General features: G+C 39.2%; 1 protein-coding gene across 4 annotated transcripts in view; it reads left to right on the forward strand.

Annotated features, from left to right (window-relative positions):
- PLCB1 (phospholipase C beta 1) overlaps positions 1-21,881 on the forward strand; it is a 405,252-nt gene that overhangs the window by 321,872 nt on the left and 61,499 nt on the right. For all 4 annotated transcript variants that reach the window (XM_068414808.1, XM_068414791.1, XM_068414782.1 and 1 more), the window contains 10 exons: positions 1,400-1,504; positions 2,250-2,359; positions 7,515-7,647; positions 8,507-8,560; positions 10,098-10,317; positions 14,134-14,314; positions 16,446-16,522; positions 16,614-16,703; positions 18,972-19,029; positions 20,225-20,311. In XM_068414808.1, coding sequence (XP_068270909.1) covers positions 1,400-1,504; positions 2,250-2,359; positions 7,515-7,647; positions 8,507-8,560; positions 10,098-10,317; positions 14,134-14,314; positions 16,446-16,522; positions 16,614-16,703; positions 18,972-19,029; positions 20,225-20,311 — 1,115 coding nt within the window. The remainder of the gene's footprint in view (positions 1-1,399; positions 1,505-2,249; positions 2,360-7,514; positions 7,648-8,506; positions 8,561-10,097; positions 10,318-14,133; positions 14,315-16,445; positions 16,523-16,613; positions 16,704-18,971; positions 19,030-20,224; positions 20,312-21,881) is intronic.

Here is a 21,881-nt window from a genome sequence, read left to right on the forward strand (position 1 = left end):
TTTGAGCAAGAGAAGCGTTCGACTTCAGCGCCAGCTTCTCCAGTGAGGGGAGGGGAGGAAACTAAATTAGGATGAGCATATGGGCCATAAACATGCTCCCAGCTTTGCTCACACTGGAAAAGGAAGAATATCTGTACCTACCCTGTACCTCATCTAGCCAGTCCCAGCAGTAGCACAAAACTCGCATATCCCTGTATCTAACAGTTGATGTCCATATTATTACTGGAGACCTGATCATCTCAGGTAATGTATAAATCAGTCCCTTTTCTTTGGCAGGTGATATCAGGGCTCTTCTAAGAAGAGCTCCAAGCAGTTTTCTCGTAGCTGGTGTGGGTTGAGTGGCCTCACTGCAAGCACAAACAGGCTGGCCGTGGGAGGTGGCTGCTGGGCATGTCACTGCTCCAGGATTTCCTCACCAGTTGTCACTTGTTTCCCTTCTCCTTCCTTTCCCTCTACCCTGCTCTTTTCCATGCATCGCTGGCCATTCTGTTGTGCCAGCTCTGCCAAGCTCCACACCTTTTTTGTGAGCCAACTCAGTTTATCAATCCAGCAGAGAACTCTCCACTGTTTTCTCCTGGCTTAATCGATATAGTTGCCTCATGGAGGATCCGCCGAGCTCCAGAGGAAGATGGGTTAAATTGATGAAAGACTCTTTGCAGTTTCCGAAGGTTGCTTTTTCCAGAGTTTAGCTTGTTGAGCTGCTTATCTACAAAGTCAGAAAAGTGTCAGTGCACAAGAGAGGTGATGGTGGTAGGTGGCTGGGAGAAAGGGTTTGGGGCTGCTCCATCTGTGGTGCCTCACCATTGGCTAAGCTGCGCTGTAATGCGTGCCCTTACTCTTGCAAGACAGCCAGGTTTCAAAACAGTCTGAAAATACTCTTTTTTCAGATGTATTTCTAAGGTTGGTCACATGATAGGATTCATACACACACGCTTTATAGATATAGTGCCACATTGTCTGTTTTTTAAATTAGATACCGTGTTGTGGATGGACTATTACATCTCAGTTTTACTTGGCTGTTCAGATTCCTGAGTGTTACAAGTGTCACTTTTGAAAATGAAATGAGAGCTCTGAAACTAAAAAAAAAAAAAAAATCCAGCCGAAGGTAATAAAATAGAATGCATCAAAAATTATATACAAGAAAATTTTTGGCATTATTCACAGATGTAAAAATAAAGGGAAAATGCTATTTTAAACTGCAGTGTCATGTGCCTTTCTAACAGTCCCTTGTCTGTATACTTATCTCTGAAACCCTTCAGGTGAATCTTTCCCTACCAGAAGTCCCTGGGGTTGCTTGCTCAGTTGGAACCACACTATAAATAACAAACAGTATCACAATTACATTGGAAATGCCTGTGGAAGAGTTTATGCTCTGAACTGGTTGTTTCTTATTTTGCAGGCTATCACTACATCTGTCTGAGGAATGAGAGGAACCAACCTTTGACACTGCCAGCTCTCTTTGTATACATAGAGGTCAAAGACTATGTACCTGATACTTATGCAGGTAATTCTGTGACGTTTTCCTACTGGGAAATATAAAGGTTAATTGAAATGCAAAATGAATGTGGTGTAGCTGACTTGCCATACTGGGATAACAGTCCTGTGAACAAACCTCTGCATCTGATGGATCATTCTGTCTCATCACTCATACAACATGGCCTGATTTACAGCCGCCTGCCTGAGGCTTAGGATTTGGGCCAACTCTTTTATTTCAGCAGAGGAAATACCCCAGGCATTTGCCATTGAAACACAAATGAAACTTTGCTTACGTGATACAGTAGTATGTAATTGTTTCCTAAGTGGGGGAAAGTGCCGTGCTTAACATAGAGCATTGTATTTTGGAATCAGCTTTGAAAAAGCATAGGTTTAAAGACCATATTGTGCATCTTCAGTGAAAAAAATCAGTATTCTATGTAGCTATTTTGATTTTTTAGAAAAACTGAATTTTTACTAATGCTCCTCTGTGCCTCATGTGAAGCAGGATCCTAGTTGGCTGACATTGTAAGCTTTGAAAATCCGTCATAAAACACTGTGCAGAAAATTCACATCCACGAGGTTCAAGCACAAACTCAAAGAGAGTTCATTGTGCCTTTGTGCGTGATGGTGTACTCCTCTCCACGGTTGTTTCTAGGATCTAGGAGTGCCTATCAGCAGCAGATCTGTATGAAAAATACAGTCTAGTAAAACCTGAGGAGCGCTGGAACCATAACGTAAAGGGTTTGAAACTGAAGTATTTGCATTATTTCTAGACGTGATCGAGGCCTTATCCAATCCAATCAGATATGTAAACTTGATGGAGCAGAGAGCTAAGCAACTGGCCGCACTGACCCTGGAAGATGAAGAAGAGGTAAAGAAAGAGGTAAGGGAGGTTTCAGAGTCTCTGCAAATTATGTTATAGTATTTAAAAGTATCTACTTTGCTTAGAAAGATAAATACTGAAAGTCCCTGGGAATTGTATGTGTTGATTACTTGTACACCTGTAAACATCTCACCTAGAATGAGACTAGGGTACGTTACAGCCGAGAAGCGTTGCACTGTGTGTGTGGTTTCAGTGAAGGCAGCGTGTTGTGCATGTGGCAAGTTACGGTTCAGAGGTAAAGAGACACTGAAAGCTAGTTGAAAAACCATGGTATGTGTATGCTGATTTGCACCTTCATTATGTAGTAAATAAAATCCTCGTAAGTCATTGCCTATTGTTTTCCAGTGTGATGCTGAAGTTCCCCTTACAAAAAAGACAACTCTGTGTCAGTAGCTTTTCCTGAAAATATTAAAAATTTTCCAGGATTTCAGACTCTGTTTCTGGAGAGGTTATTCTGTTCAGAAACATTCATGGATCTCAGATTATGTCATCTCTATACATTGTCCATGAGCAAACATGCCCCAAAAAAGACCCAGTATAATCATACAACAATTTAGATGAAAAGGGGCCTCTGGAGGTCAACTGATCCAACCCTTCATAGATCTTAGAAAGAGAGATGAAGAGGGAGGAGACCACAGAGTAAATAAATGTTCAGGCCCATTCTAGCTTAGCGGAAAGCTGTGAGAGCCACATTTTCAGTTGTTAGGTATCTGTTTGGGTATATATGATTACTTAAGGACTAACCTCTAAACCCTATTTTTCTGTATAATTGGAGGTGTTGTGCATACAAATGCATAGATGTTATTTTGAACATACCTGAGGGTACTGGCAGTTTAGCTTTTATTTCTGATGAACTCTATGTACCTTCAAATGTTCAGTCTCTCTGTTCCAGACACTGTCATTGGGACGTCTTCTAGCAGTGTTTGAAAGTTTCAACCTTGTATTTTAAAGATAGCTTGTGTTAGATGTTAGGCACATCATGTGAATCAAAAGGCACTCGGTACAGGTCTCTAGCGAAGATGGAGAAATGCTTTATAATCCTAAACTGCCCTCAGCTCTGGTGCCTGTCTTCTTCAATTCTCAGATGTGCAAAGCCTCACTGAACTAGATTTTGTAACCAAGAATACATTCCCAAAGCAGGACCAGATGAGATGAGTGAAAGTCATTACAATTCAGTGGCCAACAATTTACTCTTTGTGCAGTGTCACAAGTTCGGCTGAATGAGGACACTGTGAAATGCTCAATAGTATCTTAGACATTTATCTGGGACGCTCTACACATGAGATTCTATTTTAATAGCAAAGTCTTTTTTTAACATAATCCTTTAAATACCTTAGAGGTCATTTTTACTTTTGAAAAAGTACAGATTTTCCTCGTCTGTACAGGCTTATTTATCAGTTACAAGAATTTTGTCACAGAGTATCTTCTAAAGCAAATGTGAGGAAGGAAAGATGAATTGTAGTGCTCAGGTAGTACTACCATATGCCAAGGAGCTTGAAAGCTCGTAGGATAAAGGAGCTGGTTTCAGAGTAGCAGAGAAATATTTTTTAAAAGAAAACTATAATGATTGTAGTGGTGCCTTTACTAAAAATGTATCACCATTCAGTTAGATGCAGTAGCAAGGGACAGGTACAAAATTGCTGCTTGAAGTGGCAATCTAAATACACCGTTGTTACCTTCTATTTATAAACGTCCTTTCTAGGTAAGATATTTGGCAGCTGGGTTGTACTTGGAAATCTTGAATTGTCTGATCGTGGTATGTGATGGTAATCTCTTCTTCATCAGTCAGCAGGGCTGATGTTTTGTTCACTTACCCTGGCCCATGAGAATCGCATCAGTTAATAATTGTAAGTACGTTCACTGGCAACACAGCTAAATAAACCCAAGTATGTTTGCCAGAAATGTACACATAAGTGCACCTGGATTCAATTTTCCTATGTACAGTTTCAAATTTACATGCTGTAAATGTCTGTGTGCAAAGCTGTGCTGTCTGCTAGCACAGATTCCACCTCCCCGCACCTCTTCCCCTCCCCTCACACACATTTATTTATCTGAGCTGGGTTCTTGCAGCTGTCACAGGAAAACTGAGAGTTGTTTTCTTTACTGCCTAGAAGTTTAAACTCCATCTCTGTGAGAAGTTCCCCAGGCTTTTTGCAAAACAGTAGTCAAATAACCTACCTAACAGTGAATTGTTTTGAACAAATAAATTAGCCTTTCTTGAGGCTTCAAATTATACTGCCTGTTAATTATCAGTGCAATAACATAAATGAAGAATGATGAAGAATTGACAAAATTTACAGCATCTTTTTCGTATTTATTTGCAATATTCCCATCATGAGCATAACACGAATTCATACCTTTAGCTTTCTGATCTGTACATAACTTCCAGTTCTTGCTTTCCAGCCTGGCCTTAGAACAGCAATTTTTTGCAGAATGGAAGCACTGTAATACCTGCAGTGTGGGTTTTGCACCTTTAACTGTACTTACCTGAATACATAGTAAATCTGTATGAGTGTACAGGTAGTGAAGGGTGCCTTCTCTTCCCCTGCCTGATGTCCTTTACAGACAGGAGGAATAAGCCATAGAAATTTGCAGCTGGGAGTTTCTTGGGATGAATTAATCCCAGCCTAAAGTAGATTGATGTAACTAGTTTGTGTCCCCAGTCACAGGAGCAGAAGTGTGTAGGGGTCTAGGAAAGGCTAGCCAGAGTAAAACGCATTTTGGCTGTGCCTGCTGGTGTGATGTCCCTGGGGCTGCGTGTTAATTCCCACTTCAGAGTCAGGGAGTCGGGAGGCCTCGCTGGCTCGTTAATGTGTCTGACATGGAAGCAGCAGAGCATCTGACCTGTTATTTCTACCCATAAAACAGTGTTGAAATGGAAACTATTGTTTTGTATGCCTGGATATAAATAAAATGAGTGTAATCACTCCAGTTGGCTTCTTTCGTTAAATAAAATTATTTTGATAGGGAAAGCAAACAAAAACACCTCTAGGAGAGCAGCTGCACTTAGCATATCTGATACCACTATTTAAAATGAAAATTCAGGCATAATCTTGCAAATTATAATGATCACACCAAGTTACAGTAATGGAAATTAAGTTGATCTGACGCTTCTTATAAGGAGACTTTGCTTACACTTGCTTATGCTTTGCCAAGGAGGATAAAGGCAAACTGACTTAAGAATTGCCCACCTTGTCTAACAGTGCAGCACAGAAGAGATCTCCCAACCCCAATACATTGCAGCTCCTTTTCTCTGTAGAAATAAAAATAGACCATAGAGGTATGTACCTGTTATGGGTATGTATCGTCCTACTTAGTAAATACACTGTCTTGCAAAAGACATGGCAACACGTGGAATATAAACCATTTTCTGGGAATATTAAAACTATAAATTACGAGGCTGGATTACATCATGTTTTAAAAAGAGCCTCAAATATTCTCCACTAAGGGAAAATCATGTTTACTTTAGCATTCTCTGTGATGAATTATGAGAAGAGAAAGTGCTTTTTAATGAGATTAGATTGCTGGATGCAGTGAAAATTACTCTTTATTCACTTCCTGATCCTGTCTCACATTTCTGCTTTAGTTTCTGAAAGCAGATGTTTTATGTCCAGAACTGACAGGCTGCATTAGTAATTTCTCAACAAGCTGTGATGCAGCATTTCGCACCACATACAAACCTAGTCCCAAAAAAAATAAGATAATACCCACTTTCCCATGCAGTGACTTTTGTGGCACAAACTTGCCAGAAGTTAGGAATTCTAGCTTTAGTTTTATTAAATGTTGATGATCTATATAGCAAATATTGTTTTTATTAAACTAATGAATTGCATCCTGTGACGAGTATATTTTAAGGAGAATTAAGGGGATAACCATGGTTGTGTGTGTTTGTCACAGCTACAGCATTTGCCAGTCACAGTGTTCTACTCTCATGAATGTTGGCTAGATCATGGTTTTCCTTATTTTGTTGCAGTCATTCCTGCTTGATATAAATGAAATTGTTGGCATTGGTTTTCAATTGCGTCATGTTTCTGACTACAGTATATCTCTCCTATAATTTTGGTAGAAGGAGGCTGTTGAGACAGAAATCCTTTTGCAATATAGAGTATGTTGTCAGGGCCAACATGAAGGAAATCAGCAGCAGAGCAGCACAAAATTGTTAGATCAAAATGTATTTTGCCTCTTTTGATGCAGTGCAGGCTAATATCTTGCAAGTGTGGAGTAACCAAGGGGAAAAAAAACAACTGTGGTATCCTGCCTCTGCATGTAATGTGATTACTATCAAAGAGTGAAATGGAAGCAGCTGAAGGAACAAATCCAAAACTACCCGCAGGCACCATGGCAACTGGCCCCTCACAGGGACAGCAGGAAGGGGGCTTGGCCATTTCAAAATAAAAATTGCTTTGAATGACCTTCTGTTTGCTGAGTGCTCGGTTCTTGCTGAAAATCTGATCGTCACAAGGAAAATTATAAGATGTTCAATGCATAGTACAACGTACGCTGTAAGCCTGAGCCTTTAGGAAACTGGAGAGAAAGAAAAGATTGTGGAAAATGCTTAAATATTTGGATACCACAGATATATTTATGCGGCAGGATGGAGGTACTGTTTACATATTATCCTTGGAGTGTAATTACAAGTGATCTTACAATGTAAGATCTTGGGAATCAGAAGTATGCCTCTGTTCTGTAAGAATGGTGAAAAATGCTAGTGCTATGTGTATCTATGAAATTTAAAAGTAATTTTGTGTACACGTTTTGTTCACAGCAGGGATTTGAGTAGCATTTTCATGCCAGCTTCTACATTATTTCTAGAAAGGTTTTATGGCAGAGAACAATGCTTTTCAATAAAATACAGATTTCACATCTGGTGCAGCTAATATATACTGTACTGAAAAACGTCCCTGATGAGTTATATCCACTTAAAATAAAAATACTTTTTCAGAATAATACATGCTCTATTTCTTCTTGAAATGTACCCGGCACAAATGAACCACCTGGATTAACATGGCTCTTAAGGATACCTTTTTTTGTTTTCTTTTAGAATGATTTATATATAACATTTACAACGAAAATAAGAGGCTAACCTAGACCCGTAAATGAGTAATTTTAAGTCTATTAGCTGGGAAGAGTAATGTAAATCATTATGTATTGTCAGATTGACCATGGAGATGCACCATCCGAAGCTAACAACGAACCTAGGCCAACACCAGCAGAAAATGGAGTAAATTACACTGCCTCTCTTACACCGAAACCAGCAACTCAGGTTGTCCATAGCCAACCAGCACCAGGTAAAAAAACACAAAGTGAAACAAAAAAAAGGTCCTATCTTTTCGAAATAAATCTGGATAATAATTTTTCATGTGCTTTTTTGTTTAAAGAACAAAAGGGGTTTTGGTGTTTGTTTGTTTTGTTTTTTATGAAATAGGTAGAAATTTTCCCACTACTTTCTTATGCTGTTGGGGCCAGTTGTCTTCACATATACAAATATATTCTATTTAAGTGTTGCTTTTGTGGTGGAATTGAAGTTCATCACAAGCAAGAAAGTTTGCTGGGGTTTTTTTTTGCTGTTGCAGGTGCAGAAACCTCTTTAAATTGTTTTTACAAATATGCCTAATTTATGCATGTAGCTACATATTCCACACACAAAATAAAACCTTAGATACTTAACATATTCTATATTGATACATCTCCTATAACTAATGCTTGTTCAACCACACTGTTTATGATTTTATGACTGCAGTCTTCATAGGCTTGATCTAACTGACTTCCAAGGAGCTGGATTCATCTTGTGTACAGCAATTTTGCACTGTCATCATAATATAGGGCAGTTGTACTAACCATCAGCCTAATACCACTTAAATGACTCATATGAGTGGTGTTGGTGAGCTCAATAACACCTCCTCATGAGTAAAACAACGAAGCTCAGGTGGGTTTTTGGAAGGTTACTTTTTTGTGTTGGTTCACAGGATTGGTGGTTTATTCCATGTTGCTACTTTTCTGGTCAAGACGTGTTTTCTCAAATGATTAATAGATGCCCATGTCAGCATATGCCCTGTGTCACCTGCCGTGTTTTAACATGCAGTCAAGCAGCACAGTAATGGCTGTTGCTTTAAAAGAATTGGAATCAGTCACCTCTTTTACCTCTAGGTTCGGTGAAAGCACCTGCAAAGACAGAAGATCTTATTCAGAGCGTCCTCACAGGTAATAAATACACAGTTTACACTGCATGAATGATACACTGTTTTGTCCAGAGAAATATATTTTTTATGAAATAGGCCATCTGGCATCGACATTTCTTTGAGTGATCAGGACTGCAGTAACTCACAGAAAATGTACATACCGTGTTTTCTTCCTCAGCTCTGAAGCTACTAAACATTTGAGCGCATGTTTCATGCCAACAGGGAATATTTTTAAAATATCCCATTGTTGTAGTTTCATAAGTACAATGTTACCATCTAACGCAGGCAAAAGACCAGCATTATTATGAGAACAGAAGCTAAATTCATTATGAATATTGTCAATAGTAGTGAAACCATTTCATCTTCATTAGCCTTGCAGTGTTCCCATTGCTCCTACAAAATTGAAATTACCATTACAATAAGCAAACTGGCCTGCTGGTTGGATAGTGGCCTACTGTTCAATTGGGAGTCATGTCCTTGACCTTGGAGTTAGAGTTTAGATTGCAAATCTTCTAACTCCGTTTATCTTATAGTCATTCTTCTACATTAGAACCCCCTCCATGTCCAAATGTTGTGTAGGCCTACATTTAGGTGTGGAAAACAGATAAGACACAAGAAATTCTGCATGTTGATTGCCTCTTATTCAGTCTCCCTCATGTGTGGTAGAAAGAGGCTGGCCTCAATTGTGGAAGTACCTGTTGGCCTCGTACAATCAGTCTGTTGTCTGGGAAGGGATCTTCAGTCTGGGTTTCCCACAGCTGTGACCCCAGATCATGCAAGTCATGTAGGCACTTTTTTTTTTTAAATTGCAGAGTTAGGGTGAGCTTGTGGAGGTCAACCTAGCAGACCCTGAGCTCCAGCTGTGATCTGGGTTCACAGAGCAGGACATCCTTCATAGCTGCTGTTGGAGCAACAGCACTGGAGGGCAGTTCTTAGCATTTAGCTACCGATCCTTTGCTGGTCTGGCAACCAGCTGGCCGTGACTCCTCTGATGCAGGGTGTCCATCAAGAGAGAAGTGAAGTCTCTCCCAAGATGCCGTGATGATACCGGGACAGATGCCTCCAGCCAGTGCCAGGGTTAAGGCAGGAGAGCAGGCAGCTGAAGCGCTGCTCGTAAAGGGGGTTTAGTCATCAGCATGTTATGTAGCCCACCCAGAGAGAAAGGAGACTTGAATATTTGGTACAATGGATACAAAAAAGATCTGTGGCCATATCTATGTAAAATCATGGTTTTATATGTTGAGCTGATGTGGGAGTCTTTTGCAGCTGAAAGGAGTTGAGGAAAGAAAGTACGTGGTTTTTATTTTGCTACATATCTTGGTGTTCTAAATTTTCATCTCACTTCCTACTCTTACACCAATTAAATTTGCCACAGTATTTTCAACCTGGTTAGCTTATTTCCAGGTAAGTCTATTCAGTCAGTTTAAGCTAGCACATTTCACTTACCAGCAGTAGACAAGGATGCTTTGTTTCATTCCTGCAATGGCAATTCCTGGGTTCTCTGATTGAAATCGTACATTATTAGAAAATTGAAGTGGCTTTTGTTGTTATCATTGTAGAAGTGGAAGCACAGACTATTGAGGAGCTAAAACAACAGAAGGCTTTTGTTAAGCTTCAGAAGAAGCACTACAAGGAAATGAAGGACCTCGTAAAGAGGCACCACAAGAAAACCACTGACCTTATCAAAGAGCACACTGCAAAGTATAATGAAATCCAAAATGACTACCTGCGACGAAGAGCAGTTTTAGAAAAAACAGCAAAAAGAGATAGTAAGAAAAGGTACGTTGAACGTAGCTTTCCTGTTCTTGGTATTGGAGATCTTTACTCAAGTCTTCTTTTATAGTAGACAATTAATAAGGAGGTGACATTAGAGCACAGAAGAAAGTCAAAAGCAGCGAGATTCCTAGGTAAAATGTAGTCAGGACCTTTGATATGGAAATCATCAGAAAAAGCCCTCTCCATGATGTGCTGCTCCTCTGCTAGAAGCCAGATAAGTTGTTCACCATGTTATACCTCTTGTCCTGTAAATGAGGGCACACAATATTTATCTTGGGGACCACTGGTATGGGTAGGTGGCTCAGCTGTAGTAGCAACAGCAGCCAGTGGTTAGGTAGTGTTTAATCACCAACTGTGAGAGGGGGCATCGCCTGCATGCTGGGTCAGTTCAGGACCCAGGCTGCAGCGTGAAAGAACTCAAACTGATCTGGATAAAGTGGTTTACTTTCATACTCAGGTCAATGGCAGCATGTTTTATCAGAGCACCCCATCTTCTACCATGCTGACCACCTTTAGGAAAAGGAGTGTCAGTTCCATGGAAACTTCTGCCCCACACTTAATAATATCACTTTAGAATGTAGCTCCTTTTTCAAGCACGGAGTTTTTACAGCCATCACACAGGATCATCCTGCCCATATTAAGCAATTGGTTTACTCTGGGCCACCACAGTGTGCTCTCTGGTGGTGGAAGAGACCCAAGTGTCAAAACAGGAACAAAATGTATTCCTCTTTATGCTATTTATGGGTAAAACGGATATTCTGAATTTGGGGATGAAGAGCATTGTCTCCAAGTTAGAGCCCTGGAAAATACTCATGCTAGAATAGAAGGCATCAGATGTATAATTAGGTAAAAGAAACACCTGCAAGTTATGAACATCTGACTACTGTTTGAATTATGATGGATCCAGACCACTTGGGGATCTCTTAATGATTGCTTGGCTTTGCATCTGCATGCACACCCCTTTGGTGCTGTGTCTCTTTCTGAATCTTGCATTGCCCTATCTCTTTGCGTGTGCTGATACAATTTTTATATTATTTGTTTAGGTAATAATAAAAAGGAGAGTTGTATTTATCATTAGCAGTTTGAAATGCAGACTGTTATGATTCATTAATCTTTCACAATTATTATCTTGTTCATATGGTAAGAAACTATATGTTAATAAAGATTAGTTCTTAACTCCTGGCAAAACATATACACACATAGGTACAATCAGTGTCTGATACTGTTACAGTAGAATGATAAGCAGGTAAGGATACTCTCCTACATTTTTATTTCTACCATTAGTGCAGCATTCTCATTTTAACTTATTTTTTTAAATAATTAGATAAGCACAAAAGTCCTTTAACTTTCACATAAAATTGGTATAGCTGCAGTTCTTAAATATGAAGACATTGACTGAACATTAAAAGAATTACTTGATACTTTTTTGGTAGGAGATCATCAGAGAAAGGCTGCAAGCATGCTCTGGCTGCTAACCTTGTTGATAGTACCTCTCATTGGAAGTGACTGGGATTCAGGCCATAACTTGTCCCTAGGAAGGAGCTTATTCATTTATGCCAGCCTGATGACAAGATGTCATTGGGCTTAATAAGAGCTTAACACTCATAATATATACCTGTGTTCAGCTGGCCTTAGCTGTTGCCAGTTTTCAGGCTTCCAGGTTCTACACTTGAGTTTAACAAACTCCCTTAATGACTGGTTGCCAACTGCACACACAGTGTTGTTTTATCCGCTGTATTTTTCACCATCGATGTGTGCCACAGATAGTGGCAGGCAAAACAATGTCATTTTTCTTTTCTCTAGCATATTCTATTCAAATTTAAGCAGAAAAACAAACTGAATAAATAAAATGACTCATTTATCTTTGAGTAAAAAGGATTTTGTTTTGTTTTTTTTTTATTTCGTTAAGATCTGACCATAAATTGTTCATGAGATCAGGCAATAAAACCCTGCAGTCTGTTTTGGGGAACTGTCACAGTGATTTCAGAGATGTGAAGTTTTATGTGCGGATACAGAGAAATCTGAAGGTTAAAATATCTGAGGTTGAATTTTAAAAAGGTAGGAATATGTTTTTAGGGATTATCAAACTGGCAAGTACATATTATCTCAAGCAGCAGACCTCTGATAGAATACTACATCCCAAGGAAAAAGGCAATTTTTATCATTTTAAATGATTACTGAAGCTATTTGCCCATAACTGCAAAGCATAAATCACTACTTCATCAGGAGTGCCTGTATCAGATAGCCATACAAATGTGTTGTCTCTGGTCAGAAGCAATCCACGTTTCATGCCCTTGTCTAAAATCAGGCCAAGATTCAGTAAAGCCATAGTCTATAGGAAGGTTGAAGTATTTATTTATACACATGCACAAGTGTTTTGCTGGTTGTGTTCTGAAGTTTCTTTAATGATCATGTCCATTAAAAGACAGTCTCAGTATTTTAGCCAACATTTGAAACAGTCTTTATTTCTTTTTCCCAAAAATACAAGAGAAATGTCAGGTTTAAAATATATAGTGTAATGGCATAATATGCTGACTTCAGTATTCATTAATGCCGTCTTCTGGCTCTGTATTTAAATTCTCCTCACCTATCACACTGACACCACTTAACCTCTTAGCTGAATATTCACATACAATAGAAATAAAAGAAATAAAAAGAGGCTACCTTGGTTCATATCCTCAGACTGATGAAAGCAGCTTCACATTATTTCAGTTGAAGTAACTGTAATTGACAGCAGCTGCAAACTTGGACCTGGGAGAGAGAAGAGAGGCAGCCAGTGTAGCAAGTTCTCTGCAAATTTCTGAGTAGCAGACTCATTTTTTTCACAGCATCAGCCTTCTCTGTTTAGGGTTTTGCTGTTTTTGTCCATCTCATGCACTGTTCTGAGGTTTCCCAGGCAACTGATTTAACACCTGAGTACAGCAGTAAACACAGCAGCAGAGCAGGGACATGGCATAATCTTTTTTTCTTTTTTTAATGTTTTTCTTGGGTTTAGTTTAGTGCTGGCCTGAGAGTGATACTGCTTTTGCTGCTTAGTTTTTCCTTGAGCAATTTAGTGTCATCATGTTTCCTTTCACAATTACATCTATCCTTCCTTCTGTCTTAAGAAAGAAAAAAAACCCAAAGCTGTTCCTTAAGTGTTGCTTTTTATCTTCACCATTATATTTTTCCTTTGCTTCTATGTGCTGCCTTTCTGAGATTTAGTCCCCACTGGGGTGTTAATTTCCTCCTAAAGTCAGCAGTCCATAGAGCACTTTCTTCTGTGTGTGCTATGCATGGCATTTCCTGAAGGGGGAAGAAAATATCAAATAAAGGGATGTTCCTACCATTTCAAGCATTTTATAAATGCAGATGTAAAGTTATGCTCTTAAATTTATTGCTAAGTGTATGCCAGGATGACTCAGTTTCAAAATACTTAGCATTCACCATTTGTGCTGAGAACTGTGCAGCTTTGAAGTTCAAGGTACATGTCTGGAAGTGGATAAACAAGTTCCATGGACATCTGTTTATGAGAGGTCTTGGCAGTTGCATTTATAGCTCATTTATACTAAGTACGGTTCACACCACCATGATGGGTTAGTAAAATGAGGTTTAAAAGCAATAGCCATCCCATTAATAAACTGTTAACACTATTTTTTTCATAAAAGATGAAATTATTGGACTTACTAGAGCTAAAATCCTCTTCTGGCCCTATATGTGGTGCTGAGAAACTTCTTAGTGGGCTACATATAACTAGCTGCCTTAAAAACAAGATTTAAATATGGGGCAGACTGTATGTGCCGAGTGACTTAGACTTTGGTGGTGTGTGTGTCTTTGCAGATCTGAAACGGGCAGCCCAGACCACAGTTCTTCAACTATTGAACAAGAATTAGCTGCGCTCGACTCTGAAATGACCCAGAAGCTAGTCGAGCTGAAGGAGAAGCAGCAACAGCAGCTGCTAAATCTCCGACAGGAGCAGTATTACAGTGAAAAGTACCAGAAACGAGAGCACATCAAGCTGGTACGTTTCTTATGTCCATCTGCTTTTCTTTAGCGATCTCAGGGTGAGTAATGAAAGCAGCATGACATTATAATTAAGTGGGACTTCCTCTTACTTGGACTCCATTTCAGAGCTTGATTTCCCTGTGGTCTGCTGCAACTTCAAGGGGTTGTTGTGTCACTTTGTCACTAACACTTCTAACAATATCCAGGGCTTTGGATGGAAGGCAGAAAGGCAACAGGATTATTACTACTGCTAATGCAGAGAGTCCTTTCCTCTAGTTACATAAGTCTTTAAGTTTACTGCAGCTTTTGGACGATGTTCCCATTTTGTTCTGCCACTTTTTTTAAACGTACAACACTCAAGGAGGCAGGATTAGCTGGAAAATAAACTAAAACGCCATGAAAATAAATAAATGAAAATAGATTCAAACATTCCCCAGGGCAGAGTTGTGCCAAGCAGTGTTCCTGTTGCAGATGAATGCTTTAAGGGGATGCAGGACATGATCTGTATACGGTGAAGAAATATTTTGCGTCCATCAGTCCAAGCCAGCTTGTGTTTTTACAGCTGGACTTTGGTTGACAACTACAGCAGGATCATAGGCCCTCTGAGGTGAAATAGAGGAGCTTGGGCAGATGGCAGCTGATGCCGATGGACATTCTCAGGCAGAAAAGAATATTTTTAAAGGGTGCTATGGTAGTGCAAACTGTTTCTCAACTCCAGACAATCTTCTTTCACAATTTTTTTTTCTATTATATGATGTTTTGCCTCATTACTGTTGGATGAAGTGATTTGTCTACTCTGCCCTGCCATCCAAAAAGAGCAGGTCAGAGGAGTGATATGTGTGGATATCACTCAGCAAGGCCTTTTCACAAATTTATTCCCATGGATCATAGCACAGAGTTGTGTTTCCCAAGTGGTGCCCTGTTTCTCACCAGTTGTATGTGAATCACTTCGACATTACCCAGCAGGAGCTACTCCAGTGTGGGTGCATGGACGGAGTTACCCGTGCCACAGGGAGAGTCCACATTCAAGAGACAGTTGTTGGCTGCATCTCGGAAATTTTAATTTTTATAGAAACAAACCGTTTTGGACCCACATAGTTGGGCTTGTATTGTAAGCTGACTCATTCCTCATTTCAAAACGGGAAATGGCATTTTTCAAAGCAAAGTTGCATTTTCAGCATTGTCCAGTTACGTAGTCTCAGAATAAATCCATTTTTTAGTACAGAACCTTCAGACAGTTTTCACTCTGAGCTGTGCAGGAATTAATATTCCGATTAAAATCTGCCTTGCAGCTGAGAGATTCTTTCTGATGCCTTTCTTTTAGAGGAGAGCCTATTGTTGGTATCTTTCTCCTTTTATCTAAGGAATGAAAAGCTGGCTCAGACTAGCTAGGCAGTATTATACATTGTCTGGTTCAACATTCTGAGACGATTATTTTACAGAATCAGTCTTAAACTAGAGGAGATGATCAAACGAAATTGCTCCCATTTCCCACTTTAATTCACCACTCATTGAACTTGCACGCAAGCCCTGTCCATGTGTCCTCTCCCATCAGCATCACCACCACAAGCATGCTTTTTGTTAGCAGTTGCAGCACGAAAGAGACTGGACCCAGCGCTGCGCAGCAGATTTCAAACAGCGACTCAGATTTTTTGAATCCGTGATTCTGTGATCAAAATGTAGGCTATGCTTATCTATACTTAGCTTTCTTAGCCATCATGCATGATTTTTCAATATCTACCTGACCACCCTGAATCCAAGCTGTTCCATGTAATAATGCTCAGTGCAAGAGGAATGTTTTCAGCACCCAGAGACCCTTGAATATTCAGTCATACAGGAATTCAGTTTGTAATTTGTACAAACTGCAAAATATATTTTGATTTTACATTTAGTCTTCTGAGACTATGTCATCTTGATGTACAAAGAAGTAGTAGTTTCTGTGTAAGCTGGACGTACACAAGTCTGGCCGGACTCCACAAGTTAAGGATGCATTTACGCTGATAAGAATGTTTACTGGCTTTTGGACATTGGTGTCAGGGAATGGTGTAACACTTTCATGTCTGCTACAGACTTTTGAGGAAATTTATGATGCATGTATGATGTTTAGCTGAAAAATACATGTTTTTGTTTCTTGGGATTTTTTTTAGCTTATTCAGAAGTTGACAGATGTAGCAGAGGAATGTCAGAACAGCCAGCTAAAGAAACTGAAAGAAACGTGTGAAAAGTAAGGTGCTATTTCCCTTATAATCAATTACTACTCTGTGTGGGTTTTGTTTAGATGCATTTTGAACTTGCCTTTATTTTTTATGCTTTAGAGAAAAGAAAGAATTGAAGAAAAAAATGGACAAGAAGAGGCAGGAGAAGATCACAGAAGCGAAGTCCAAGGATAAAAATCAAATGGAAGAGTAAGTATATCCCTGGATCCGCATCCTTGTGTGTTATGAGCAGACACAGGATTTCTCACAACTGGAGAGTCAAAGAAAGGTCTTAACCCTAAATAGAAGGCAGCTTTTAGTCAGACTGTAATACCTCACCAGAGCACTGGAGTCCTTCTTACTTCCACTGATACTAATTTAATTTCCTGGGACCAATCTAATCTCCTGTTCTGCGAGCACTGAGAGTCTGGGTCAGCTGCAGAGGTGCTGATGTGTGGTATGATGGAGTGATTCACCAAGATGCTGTTAATCCAGACACTGTTCCTCTGAGTATAAATAGACTTAGTGGCTTCAGTTCCTGCAGGGTTTGATTTCACCTTAACTTATCTTTTTCTTTTTGAGTTATCTTTTCTTCTTAACTCTGTTAAAGCTGCTCTCCAGAAGAAATAGCAGCAACACACTGGAAAGTTTGCTCTACTTCTGTGATAAATTCCCCTCGGATGCTGTGCTACTGATTCTCCTCCAGTGACAGTGTTACGCAGCGTGCAGTTACTTGGGGTGCAAGAGTGAGGAAGGCTGAGCTCTGAGGGTGCAGTTTCTGTGAACAGGGACAGGAATATTAATATCATTTATGCACCACCAGACAATACAAACTGTAGTTGTGCGAGCTGATTATATTCTTCCCAAGGGCACAGTATCTAGGTTTGTTTGTCCTCCTTCATTTGTTTTGGCAAGCAGCTCATAAAGAAAATGGAGCATTTTAATCTTGCACTGTTTGCTGGCATATTCCTGGTACCAGTCTTTACTTTAGTAACATTTAAGGACAGTTAAAAATACAGAGGGAACAAAAAAAAAGAAAAATCCAGAATATCTGAGTTTTACCAAGTAACAAAGACACAACTATGTTTGGTTTTCTACAGGTTAAAAGATTTATACAGGTTTTGGAGCCTCTCAACATAGAATCTGTGTATTTGGTAACACTGAAAGAAGGTCACACTCACACAAGGAACTGCATCAGATAATTTAAGAATCGATATAATAGAATTTTAATAAACATCCTAGAAAAAAAGATAACAAAATGAGAATAATAGATGATGAAAAAAAGGAGAAATACTTAATATTGTTAGAGCTGGTGAGAGGACATGGAAGTCATAATAGAAAAAATTAGTTAGTCATTACGAAAATGTTATAGCCGTAAAAGTCAATTGCAATAGGAAATGATTTGCTGAGAGGTTAATGAGACACTAGTGAGAAAGGCTCAGAAAGAGACAAGTAGAAATTCTTTTTTTGTTTTCCTTTTTATTTTTTTTTTCATTTTTCCCAAGGGCTTCCCTGTGCCAGACATTTCAAACTGCCCTTGGGAAAGGTGAGATGGGAATTGCATGGGAAATTCAGCTTTGTGCTGTCAAGTGACACAGTTTGTCCTCACTCTCACAGTAGGACAAAGAGTAGCAAGACCTTGTGGTGAATCTCATTCGAGTCATCCAGGCCTGGCTGTTGTTTTACACAAATCTGGGAAAGAATATTACACAAAAATAATACATTCTGTTAATTGTTCTTACTTTTTCTGATTCCTACATGCACCCAGGGCTTGTGTAACTACCTAAAACCACCAGATTTCAGTGCCACCTGAACAGCAGTTCACTGTTCTTGACTTAGGCAATTAGGTTTTAGAGTACTGTCCTGAATCTGATCAACTCAAATACCCACAAATTGTTACTTTATGTGCATTTATCCCTTTGGGGGAACCTTATCTGCAGCCTTTGACCAGTGGTTACCGAATAGCTCTCTCACAGAGTCACTTAAAGTTCAAGTATTTACTCCAAGTTCAGCTTTATGTGTTTTACGTAGCAAAACTGGGGACCAAAGTTGAGTCCACCCTTCTCTTTGTGGGAACTTTGCAATTGTCTCTGAGATGTCACCAGCAGTATGTGCTCACTGACAGAGACTATATAATGTGCCACAACGTGGCAGTGTGCATCTGCTGATGATAGTGTGCTCTCCTAGTCTGACATTTGGGCCTTAAGGAACACCATTATCACTTTGAAGACGTGGCAGTACCCTATGGGAAAAGGCTGTTGTGAAAGAGCAGGGGTTTTTGTGGGGAGGTCTGAGCCCTTCATACAATAAAGATGCAGCCTGTTATGACAGGCACATTCGGGAAGTGGATAGAAGTTAAGTAGGCAGATCTGTACATCCAAAACATAGCCTTACTTATTTTGTAAGGAGTTGGGGGGGATTAAAAAATATTGGTGTGATCTTATTGACTACAATAACTTGTTGGTTGCTTCTCCCCAGAGAGAAGACTGAAATGATTCGATCGTATATCCAGGAGGTGGTGCAGTACATAAAACGGGTATGTCAGGCCATGTGTTTATTTCTCATTTTGAGGGGTGAAATGTCAGCTTTCATATTTTTAGGTCATATTAAACTGCAGATTCTAAGCTTCGGTATAAAGATTCTGCAAGTGCCAATTTTTAACAGACACAGTGTAGACTTCTCTTCGCATTCCAGTTAAAGGAAAACTGGAATTTCAAACAGATCTTGAATAATTGTTAGTCTGCATTTGGGGAATGGTGCTCAGAGGGGCAGATTTTAATACAGTTGTGATTTCATCTTTGAATATCCTGTGTTTATTCACGGAAAATGTACCATTTTTTTTAATTGGTTCGTTATCACATGAATGCAAAGATTGCAGAAGGAACTCTGGAAGTCAATAAACATTTAATCGCAGAGTGTATTTTAACCTTAATTACATTTGTAGAGTTACTGAAATGCAAAAAACACTCTTATCAGCTCTGTAAATACAAGTCAAAGAATTTCATTACAGGCATTCGCTTTTCTGAAGCTATAGGTGGTTTATACTGGGCTGAAAGTATGCACTGCAGTGTTTTGGTGTGTGAAATCACTACGAAACATATTCCACCATTGAATTTTCTCTTAATTTCAGTGCAGAGAGAGTTCAGTTCAAAAGTTGGCCCTTTTTTGCTCACAGAGGCCTTGATTCAGGAAGCAACCTAAAGAGTTAGCAAATGAAGCATGCTTAATTCCTGTTGGAGTCACGCACATGTCTGAGCGCTTTATTAAATGAGGCCCAAAATTTATCAGCATGTTCATTTAGGACTCTAGGATGCAAATCATCTTCTTCTGGGAACAGGGTCCATCTCGCACAGCTCATACAGTAAAAGCTAAAGCAAAACAATATGATTTTAAAAAATGCATTATGCTTTTAATAGCATTAGAAGTCTACAGTAAGTCCTTAAGACACTGCTGATTCTAAATCCTATGTGTGAAATCTGAGCTATATTGTCCACATACAACTGTGAGAGCAGTTGTGCTCAGGCATGCTTGTGACAATGGTGTGCAAGTTTATATTATATAATTATAATTATATAATTATAATAGTGTGTAAGTTTATATTATATTATATAATTATTCATCGTTTTGAGGAGGACATTTTAATTTTGATGAATGAAATACTTGTTGGGGAAGAGGTGGGAAAGTGAGGATGTGCAATCACTGAAAAAAGATCCTCTGCTCTTTTCTTACAGCTAGAAGATGCTCAGAGTAAAAGACAGGAGAAACTTGTAGAAAAACACAAAGAGATTCGTCAGCAAATACTGGATGAAAAGCCTAAGGTAAAGCGTTTTTGAACAATGTTATACTGCTAAAAAATGTCCTTCAGGAAAGAAAGTGTTCTTACAGCAGGTAGGCTGGTGTTTAAACATGAGAAAGTCCATTCACAGCATCTTAGCCATTGTCTCTAATATTCAGGATGAAAGAAAGTCAAGTAGCAGCCTACTACAGGGCACCACTTCAAGTCCAGGTGTCTTACAATGGGGTTTATTTTTTAGGACTCCTGTTGTTGCAAAGCTCTCAGTGTAACTGGTGCTGCTGGCCAGCAGAGTGTGCCCTTCACTCGGGTCTGCTTTCGCAGTACAAACACAAAACACAGTTTTCAGTGAAAAGAAAAAGAGATATCTTTTTAGCATGCTTGCTGCAGATATTTGTGATGATTGATGAGAATGTATTTTTGTGGAAAACAATGAGTGTTTTCATAATATTAGTGCTTAATATTCTACATTGCTTCCTGGATTGCCTCTATTTGATTTTGTGCACTGCATCTACATGTAATATTCTGTAATACAGTTTTTCATCCTAAAGATTGCAGGCTGACTCTTGCTCCTAGTGAAGCTGGTGGTACTTTTGCCATTGACTTCAGTAAAGGAGGTTCAGAGTCCTCCACCTGTACGTGATTTTCCTGTAGGAAGCCCTAGGTAACTATATAATCAGAATTCTGTACAGAGGGAGACTTGTTTTGAGCAGAGTTCATATCCAAGTATGATTCTTCACAGCCCATTGTGTCATGTCTGCTTTCATTTTTCTGCACTCACCCAAATGTCTGTTCTAAGCTTCACTTTCCATTTCTTGTCTGTGTCCACAGTCCTAATGTTTCCGTGTTTGTATTACAGCTTGAACTCTAGCATTGGGTGTCAACTAATCAGTGTTGTCATGTCATTTCTGTGAAATATCCAGAGAATAAATCAGGCTACGGTCTGAATAGCTAGTAGTTTACAATAGTTTGGAAAAATAAAAATGTTTGCATTTCTGATTTTCTACTCATCTTTTTAAAATCATGTTTATAAATAAGCTAGAACTTTTCAATGTCATGGGCATCTAGGTGTAAAGACTATACATAATATTATGTTTTATATTTGGTGCTGTAGGATCATGAGCTTCTCAGGCATGTGAACTAAAAAGACTGGAATTTAAATGCTGAAATTTTAAATTTCAAAGAATAATCTGTTAGTACTTCTAACACTGGCTTTTCACAAATACTTGGGCACTTGATTGCTTCTCTGTTTCTGTGTCCTTTCTTCTTTTTTCTTGTTTTTTTTTTAAATTTATCAATTTACTGAGAAGTAGCATAAAGCACTGAAAATTTCTCACTGAGGGCTTGGGTTGCATTTTGAAAGATTGTGTTGGACCAGTAGTGTTAGATTCTTCCATCAGCTGTCCACATGCCAAGTATTAGGTCATGGCACAGAGCAGCTCCAGATCCCTTGTCTTCCCCTGCCTCTGGCCATCAGTTAAAGCGCTGCAGTAATCAGCGCTCCTCAGTCGGTGCTCTCAGTTTCTCCTGAGAAAACCCTGCAGTAATGTGCTTCACAGGGCCTGGCTGCAGTTCCTTTTTCCTTTCCCACATAC

This window comes from Nyctibius grandis, chromosome 1 (assembly GCF_013368605.1).
Source record: "Nyctibius grandis isolate bNycGra1 chromosome 1, bNycGra1.pri, whole genome shotgun sequence".
NCBI lineage: Eukaryota > Metazoa > Chordata > Aves > Nyctibiiformes > Nyctibiidae > Nyctibius > Nyctibius grandis.